General features: G+C 44.4%; 1 protein-coding gene across 1 annotated transcript in view; it reads left to right on the top strand.

Moving 5' to 3' along the window:
- Window positions 1-2,530: 2,530 nt before the first annotated feature.
- CTDP1 (CTD phosphatase subunit 1) overlaps window positions 2,531-9,798 on the top strand; it is an 85,916-nt gene continuing 78,648 nt past the window's right edge. Inside the window, exon 1 of the mRNA XM_075270912.1 lies at window positions 2,531-3,257. Coding sequence (XP_075127013.1) covers window positions 2,947-3,257 — 311 coding nt within the window. The 5' untranslated portion in view covers window positions 2,531-2,946. The remainder of the gene's footprint in view (window positions 3,258-9,798) is intronic.

Here is a 9,798-nt window from a genome sequence, read left to right as displayed (position 1 = left end):
CATTTTGCCCGGGATCGCCGGCTCCTGGAGCATGCTCCAGGGCCGACGTCCCGTTGCCATGACAGCCGGGAGCCTTGTACAGGCTCCCAGGCTTGTCTGCAAATCCTCTCTTTTGCAGGCTGGTCTATGCAGCCTGCAAAAGAAAGGATGATTTTTTACAATGCATTAGCATTGTAATGCATTGCATTAGTGATCAGACCCCCTGGGGTTCAACACCCCTAGGGGGTCTAATAAATGCAAAAAAAAAAAGTAAAAAAAATATTAAAAATATAAAAAGTATTAAAAGTTCAAATCACCCCCCCTTTCCCTAGAACAAATATAAAAGTAGTTAAAAACTGTGAAACATATACATGTTAGGTATCCCCGTGTCTGAAATCGCCCGTTCTACAAATCTATAAAAATATTTTTCCTGTTCGGTAAACGCCGTAGTGGGAAAAATAGTCGAAAGTGCCAAACCGCCTTTTTTTCACTGTTTTGATTGTGATAAAAATTTTAATAAAAAGTGATCAAGAGCCGCTTGACGCCTATCTTGCTGAATACTCCTTAGCTCCGCTTGAGCAGAAGTCTATTGACTTCTGGCTACCTTCATAGCTCTGTTTTTTTTTGGAAATTTGCGACAACTTCAATTTTAGTTTCCTCGGCATGTTTAAAATTGGGAAACTACCAATTTTTATTAAAGGTCTTTTCTCAAGTCATGTCCAAACACGCTGCCTCCAGAGTCTGCTTCTGACTTTCTGTATTTGTGTCTTCCCTCCTCCTTCTGGCTCAACAGGACAAAGAAGACTTACTTATGCAGAGTCTTCTATTGTTATCTGTGTGTTTATATAGAGATATAACAGAGCAGGCGTTATCAGCAAGCTGCAGATTAGCTGATTCTCCTGGCAGGAAGGGCAATTTAATATAATATATGAACATAAATTCATAACAGTCGTGAAACCATGTCATTTACTAGGATAAAAGCCTATGTGTTAATCAAGGTTACAATCTTTGTGCCAAATTTCATCCAAATCCATTCAGCCGTTTTTGCGTGATTGAGTAACAAACATCCAAACACAAACTTTCACATTTATAATATTAGTAGAATACAATAGGAAAGATGTACCAATGTTATAATCACCAGGCAAAATTATTACAGGCTGTAATAATAGTACATGGCTACTATAAGACAAATGGTGTGTGATGTGAAGGGGCCCCACACAGTATAATGTGCTCCACGGTGGCCCCCACACAGCATAATGTACTTCCCACAGTGGTCCCATAGAGCCACTTCAGATGAACCCCACAATATTTGTGAGATTCAGCCCTCCACTTGGGTGCCATTATTATACTCCAGGGTCTCCTCAGACCACACAAGATAATAAGTAGAAGTTCAGGGAAAGTGGTTAAGTATAAACACTTATACTCACCTTGCCATCCTTGCTCCATCTGGCTTGCTTGAGGGTCTTCCGGCCTGTGCCCAGCGTTGATTGGCCGAATGCTATATAGTGTACAGCATTCGGCCAATCAACGTCGGTTCTGTCGGAGGCTCGTCTGTGGTCCGATCTTAGACTCCACCTCGTGATAGACGAGCCTCTGGCAGAACCAGCGTTGATTGGCCGAATACTGTACACTGTATAGCATTCGGCCAATCAACGCTGGTCAATGTATTCCTGTGAGACAAAGTCAGCTCCCGCATAACCGCAAGCTGCCAGCTCTCCCGACTAGCAAAGATGAGCCTGCTGCAGAACCAGCATTGATTGGCTGGATGCTATATAGTCCTCCTGCTTCTCTGGTGTCTTCTCAAAGTAAAATGGTTTACCTGCCGGGAAGATTGGACCTTGCTGCAAGGAACTGGGGAAGGGAGAGTATCATTTTCTTCATCTCTTTCACTGCCTCCGGACAATTTTAATTATATATATATATATATATATATATATATATATATTTATTTTTGCATTTACAACCACTTTAAGGGGTTACATGTCACCCACTTTTAGCAGGTATTGTAAACACAGCAGATATTTCACCAGCAATTCCATGGCAGAAAACGTGGAGTGTATGCCCTGTGTGCACATAGCCTTACTCCACGCTGCACAATTTGGTACACTAGTTTACGGTACTGCATGGGATTAAAATCCACTTGAATGACACATACTGCTCCTTCACAACCTGATAGAACAGTAAAAACTAGAACTTCAGCAAAACTAAACTTAGTAAACAGCAGATTAGCCAATCAGATACAAGCTCTCATTTTTTTCCAAACATCTTGAAGAAAACGAAAGCAGTAAGGTGATTGGATGCAAACGACACTCGCTTAATTTATCTTTTGCACCAGTCACAAGTCTCCTCCGTTGTCTTCACTTGTACACTCGTATGCACGCTTATGACACCACGTAAAAATGACTTCGCCTAAGGACTAAAGTCTACAATAAATCCACAAATCGCGAACAAAGCCAGTAACGCTGCAGAGATCAGAACAGTTTATGGATCAGTGCAGCCAAAACACTTCCGTATCTAGATGTGATCTAGATCAGAGCGAAAACTTCCCCCACCAACATGGCGTGCTGAGCGCTGACGCGCGTTGTGTTTACGTTTCACACGCTGACCGACGTCACGCCGCCAATCTTTCCTTCTCTAAACGCAATGCTAATTTCACCAAAGCGGGAAGACGGTGAACTGTGTCCTGAGGAGAGCAGCCCCCGCCCATATCACTAGAGCGAGAGGGCGAGCTGCGCCGGACTCCTCCCCTCTCTGGCACGGCCTGGCTGTTTACATGGGGGCCGCTCCCCCTCAGCTCTAGAGTCCGCTCGACTTGTCCTGTCATATCCCGAGCATTGGCCGCGCGGGGCGCCTTAGCGGCTCCTCCTTATCCTACGTCACTGCCGCTCCGCGCCTGGCCGCTTCTGTTGCCATAGAGACCGTGGCCTGCGAGCTAGCGGCCCAGCCTGGCTAAGTGCGGGCCGGGACATGCTGAGCATGCAGCGGAGAACGCAGGAGGACGGAGAAGTGGGCAAAGCGAGCCCATGCAACGACGTCCGCTTCCTGGGGCCCCGACCTATGCGCCTGCTAGAATGGAAGGTGTCCACTGGGATGTCCGTGCAGATCGGCTCCGTACTGGCCCTTGGGATTACCATCCCGGGGGCTGATGCGAGGGAGCACCGAGGGCCACAGGACGAGGCCGGGAGGCCCAGCAGAGCGCCTGAGAGAAAAGTCAAGTCGGACCGGGCCGGAGTGGTGCTGGAGCTTTGTGCCAAGCCGGGACAGGTGGTCTCTGCCGGGTAAGCGGAGTGTGGTGTGAGCTAGGGCCGTGTGTGGCTGTCAGCAGCGCTTTCCTCCAAGTGTCTGAGCACTATGGCATCCTCGTGCTGGACTTGTTTACATGTGCGGCCGTGCTGCGATCAGGCCGCGGGACCGGCTGCAGTGTGTGCTGTCCGCTCAGGAGATCCTAGTGCAGGACAATACAGAAAGCCCCATAGACCTCTGCTCGCTATGTGATCGAGTCCATCCACATCGGAGGAGCGAGGAAGTGAACGAGCGCTTTCTTAGGGTCATATCCACTGGAGCACATGCAGGACAAAAAAGGTCCAGGCAGTGACCAGAGAGGGATCTGCACCCAGACTTTATATGAGGCCTGCTGATATGCCAAGTCTACAGGTGCATGGCTTGTTAAAGGGGTGGTTTTGTTTTAAAAGTTATACAACACCGGGATCAAGAAGTATCTCCAGAATAGGGATCTATAACACCCAACCCACTGGGGGAAGGGGTGTGTGTTTGTTGGAGGGGGGTTGGTGCACTGGATATTTGACTTGCTGCAAGTTTCCTTCACAGCTTTTAGATGAGATTTGTTTACATGTCCTCCACGTTGCTGATGTTGCAGATCACAGCAGGTTACATACCCATGGCTTTGCATCATGTAAATTGCTGCAGTCAGGCAGCCCTCTAATCCAATAGTCAGTTTTTGCAAGTATAATATAAGTGTAATTCTACTTTGATATTACTTCCAGGGATCCTAATATCCCAACTAACCTCATCATTCTGTATGTGACAATACAGGAATACAACTGCAGAAATGCTTTTTTTTATTGAACTAATGTAAAATTGGCCTCTAATGTCAGGTAAAGAATAGTAAAAGGGGTTATTTATTTTTTACAGTGATGGCCTGTCATTAGGATAGGTGTTCTTTATTAGATCTGCAAGGATCTGATAACCAGGACAACGCAAATCCTGTTAATGTTTACATGCCAGAAGCTGCGCCGCTCACTTGCCGTACAAAGTGTAGCAACAACTTTAGGTACTGCAGTGCTGCCGCCTATACTTCAATGGTCTGTGCTGCAGTACCTAAGCTCGCCACTTCAAATTGTGAACTGCGCTGTAAACATTACTGGATAACCCCTTGCATTTAGCCCTAACATTGTTTTACTTCTTTACAAATCATAGCTAACAATTCAGTAACATGACTGTAGCACTTGTCTTCTGTCCATAGCAAAACTTTGTAGTCTGTGTTTCTTATCGAGCTCTGGCTAACATCTGACTTTACTACTGAGGCCACCACACACAAAAATCACTCTATAGGAAGTAGGACATCAAACTAGTTATGTGTTTTCCTCCACTATTTTTCATACATCACCAGAGGGAAAGCCATAGGTCATTTGATACCAAATCTCTTTTATAGGGGCTCTATCAGCAAAATCATGCTGATAGAGCCCCACATATGCGCGAATAGCCTTTAAAAAGGCTATTCAGGCACCGTAAATGTTATATTAAACTATCCCCCCCCCTTTTTAAGATAAAACCCTAAAGCAGAATGTGATAAACTTACTGAACGTGCATGCTGGGCGGGCATTCAGGGTGCGCAGTCTTCTTCATCCAGGCCTCCTCTTCCTCCGATGTCCTCGGGTCCCGTCCATCGCCGGCACTCGCGAACTGGCATTGCTTAAAAAAAAAAGGCCTGGGTGCATGCGCAGTAGCCGTAGTAGAAGCAGCATGCTACTGCGCATGCGCCCAGCATATCTTGTCTTGTATATGTATGTATATATATTTTAATTTCTGCCCAGTATAGTGCAATAATACCCAACCTCATGGAGGATCCCATCTATATTGTATTCCTTCTGGAAAAGTAATGTTTTCATTCACAGACAGCAAGCAGAGGTTACAACTTTTCAGTATTTAATGAATGAATACGTTTTCCAAGCTAAATATTTTTTCACTTTGGCATGTCACTGCACTCGTCTTTGGTGCTCCTACATATGTACTGGAAGCGGTCCTTGATGGGTAACTATAAGCCCCCAATCTATTCTAGGTCAGGACAACTGTACATTGAGGCTATGTCAGAGAAGTGGGGTGACATTGTACACATATGCACACTGCTACAGCTATATGCATTTAATGGTGCTTGAGTAAGTGGACGCAGGATGGAAGGGCAGAATTTTGCAAACATGAAATTTTAAGACAGAGAACCTGATGTCTCTATTAACATATCTGTTGTTGTAAACGCTTGTATACGCCATGAAATGTCAATTCTGGCACATCTCTTATTATCTAACGCTATATCATGTCATTCCTCTGCTATTCCTCCTGAGTGTGTGTGTGGTTATAGACAATATGACACTGGCAATGCTGAATGGACAGTATAGGGACACTTTCTCCGTTGGTATCTGCAGGTTCGCAATTTATTTATACATTTATAGGAGATGCACGTATTTTTGTTTTTAATGGCGCATTGCCTGAAAAATAAGTCTCCTTACAGCACTGTGTCTCTTCAGTGAGGAACCGTACCACCTAAAGTTCCTCATCCATCTGTCTAGTAAGTCTATTCTCTACTGATGAAGGGCAAACCTCTTAAAATAGTGCTGACTATAGATGGGTGACTCTGGCTTTGCTGATATGAACTAGTCAGTCTAGGGTCACATCTGTATCACAGAATCCGCTGAAAATCAGTGGAAATCAAGGACTACACTGAGGACTGTTTAACAATGACTTACACTCTCCGGACCCCATTTTAGTCAGTGGGGTCCACAAGGCTGCGTGTTAGCTGCCGTTTTAACGGTCTGCCGCTCCGTTGTTTGGTTCCTCTGACAGACCTGAACAGCGGAGAGCAATCGCCAGTGTTAACCTAGCATCCAGCAGAACTATTTCCTGCAGAAAACAAATATTTACTGATCAGATGTGACCGGGCCAGAAAAACTCCCTCAATTATAATACATCAGTGAAGATTTACTAAGCAGAATTCTATTTACCCTCAATAAACCTAGCTCAACAGATTTGAAGAAGTCCATGTTGATGTGTTTCCCATTTATAGTTAAAGGGTCTGCACACAAACGTGTATTTCATAGTGTTGGCAGAAAACAGCACTTGGATGATATGTGTATGCCATCCTTGCTCTCTATGGATCTACATATGCCTCCACCAGTGAGCCATGTTAAATAATGTGTCAGTGTGCTAGCTGTGAATAACACAGCCAACACACTGATAAAGCATAGGTTCATGTGCTTGGAGCCTACAAAGGTTGGTATACACTCCTAAACAGCCTCCCAGATACCTCTGGCTTATTTCTGTATCTTCCCCCAACTTTCCCTAAACCACCATGCCTGGTTTGTTTACTTCCATCCACAGCAGTTTTCCTAAATTTGTAACATTGGCATCTCAGCAAAGACAAGAACCACTCAGTATATTATGTGCTGGTGTATGGTTATGGAATATACATTAGTTCAGGTTTATGTCTGAGTGTTACATTATACAAAAGTGGAGGGGAATCCTGTGGTGTCATTAAAGAGGTTTTACAGGCAAAACATCCTTAGGATTGGTCATCTGTGAAAAATGGTTCTGTTGGTCCATTAAAAGGACTTATTTGCATAGCCATCACATGGACATTCTAAAACACTTGAATGTCTATGGAAGTGGTGGCTAACCTCTTAGAGACCAAGTGCCCAAACTGCAACCCAAAACCCACTAATTTATCACAAAGTGCTAACACGGCAATTTAACCTTAATAATGTGCGAATCCACAATTGCACACATTTACAGACCTGTAAAATATGGTCATATGACTGGGGCTTTATACAGCTTTCTGCTCCACTTTGACCCCCACACAGTACAATTTGCTCCACGGTGGCCCCCACACAGTATAATGTGTTCCGCGGATGAGTACCTCGGAGTGCCACCTCTGGCACCCGTACCATAGGCTCGCCATCAGGGGTCTATGGGATTAAAAAAAAAAAAAAGTGTAATTTTTTTTTTTTTTTTTTTGATGATGATGAAAAATGGTATGTCTAAAAAAAGGACATGCGAATAGACCCATGGAAACTGATGGTTTTAATAACAACCATTCTAAAAATGGATTTTTGATTAGCATGTGAATAAGGCCTAACTGCCACTGCACAGCTGTCTGCTTCCAGCTCTGTGTTCTGTTGTCGAAAAGTACTATAGCTATTGATCTCAGCTGTACAGTAGCACTTCTGGGTCTCGGCCTGCCATCCCCTCGGACAGTCCAATATAGATGACCTATCCAATGTATTCTTCATAAAAATGGTCTCAAAAACCCCTTAAGGGAGCGTTCACACTACCGTCAGTGTCTGACAGGTAGTGTCCGCTCCTAGTGTCCGTTCAAAATCTGGCACGGACATTAGGAGCGGATACTAGCTGTGTCCGTGACACTTGTCATTTATTTAAATGGTGATCGGGTGCGTTCTTTTGCACTCCGTGCCCGTCCTTCACTGTCCACTTGTAAAGATGTCCGACTTTTCAAGCGGACAGAAAAACCCGACATGTAGGTTTTTTCTGTCCGCTTGAAAAGTCGGACATCTTTACATGCTGACAGTGATGGAAGGGCACGGAGTGCAAAAGAACGCACCCGATCACCATTTAAATAAATGACAAGTGTCACGGACACAGCTAGTATCCGCTCCTAATGTCCGTGCCAGATTATGAACGGACACTAGGAGCGGACACTACCTGTCGGAGACTGACGGTAGTGTGAACGCTCCCTTACTGTCTTTTATGTATAATGGCTGGAGCAGGAACTCATGAAGAAACCTGAAGGATATGACAAAAGCAGAAGCGATTGAGAAATTCAGCAATTACTGCAAACGTCATAATGCAAATATATTTGAAATTGATTTGTCATAAGATGATATTCTGTTTGTTGAATGTTTGTTGGCCCCCTTTACGATAACTGTAGAGTTAGCTGGAATTAACAGCTAAGAGTGAAGGCAGAAGTATGTTTTATCCTTTTTTGTTCACGTATCTTGCCAAACTGCAACAGTAACACTGTCTTTGTCCATAATATCAAACCAGAGGGCAGCTTTGACTTTTCTGGGGTAGTTGAAGAGGTGAATGTTGAGCTGGGATTGACTGCTATGAGTGAGTGAGGCTTGTGGGTTAAATAGAGGATGTGGCAGCAGCTCTTCCTGTATTTCACATGATTGATCACTTGGGTCCCTTTTACTGTGCCAGGAACACTGGGTATTATCTGGGCTCACATCAGCTGTGACAGTGAGAAATTATAGATAAACAGTGCAGATTTCTCTGGTAACCTTATTACTACAATGTAATTCCTGTAAAATACTAGTTAGTTAAAGCGGTTCCATAGCCTTTACAGTGGTTGAAAGCTACAGGTGAAACCCTGATTTAGCTGCGGAGTCTGCTGCTCAATACTCCCTGCTGACTAGGCCCAATCATCCGGGTCTAATCAGCAGCGGGATGCTGCAACGGAATGCCGATGTACTGACCGTGGTGGAAAATGAAGAATTCCTCTTCATTTTCCATTGTGGGAACATACCCTAAAGCTGAAGCCCCACATTGTGGAAATGCAGCTTTTTATGTTGCAGATTTAGTTGCGGTTTTTTGAGCCAAACCTAGGAGTGGCTAAAAAAGGAACGTGAAATATATAGGAAGCTGCTATACTTCTACCATCTGTTCAATCCACTCCTGACTTTGGCTCAAAAAAAGCAACAAAATCTGCAACAACAAAAAAAGCAACGTTTCCGCAATGTGGGGCTTCAGTCTTAAAGTTTGTAGCTGAAAATCCATAGCATGAATGTAAATGGGGTTGGTTCTACATTGTGTGCTGCGTCTTTTAGGATCCCCGTGCAATTTATTTATTTCTGACGCTAGGTTCACACTAGCATTCAACTTTATATTCTTTCGGGCCCTAAAAAGCGGTAACCTAATCCACTTACAAAGCGGAAATCCACGGACCCCATAGACTTTACTGTGGTCTGCTGGGTTTCGCCCATAAAATGTGGAGAGAATAGTCCTTGCAGAACTTTTCACTCTGTATGTTCAAGATGATTCGGGGACGGAAACCCCTGAACGGAGTTTGAATGCTGGTGTGAATCCAGCCTTACTGGTATAGTACCAAAATATTTTCCAGTGATTTTACAGAGATCAACATCACTCGCTATACTGTGTGTGGGAGGAAACCAAAGGAAACTCAGATAAACATGGAGAGAACATGCTAACACCTTGGAGACTTGAATCGAGGACCCCAGTGCTGCAAGGCAACAGTGCTAACTCAGCTACCATGGCATTGATGGTGTCCACAATGCTGAATATTGTACACATCAAACGTGTGAATGTGAACTAATTGATGGGGTTTTGTCATTACAGACATTTGGCCCCTATCCATAGGATAAAGGATAAGTGTCAGAATGCTGGGGGTTCAACCACTAAGACCCCCAGCAGAGGCCCGACAGTTCCCAGGCCCGACAGAGGCCTGACAGTTCCCAGGAAGTCTCCCTGTGAATATAGCATTAGTGTTCATGGGCAACTAGTTCTCTATTCATTTAATTGGAGCTTCCGGGGCTGCAATATCGCGAAGCC

The sequence above is a fragment of the Leptodactylus fuscus genome, chromosome 4 (assembly GCF_031893055.1).
Source record: "Leptodactylus fuscus isolate aLepFus1 chromosome 4, aLepFus1.hap2, whole genome shotgun sequence".
Classification (NCBI taxonomy): domain Eukaryota; kingdom Metazoa; phylum Chordata; class Amphibia; order Anura; family Leptodactylidae; genus Leptodactylus; species Leptodactylus fuscus.
Note: the sequence above shows the minus strand (reverse complement) of the source record. Positions and strands in the feature narration are given on the sequence as shown.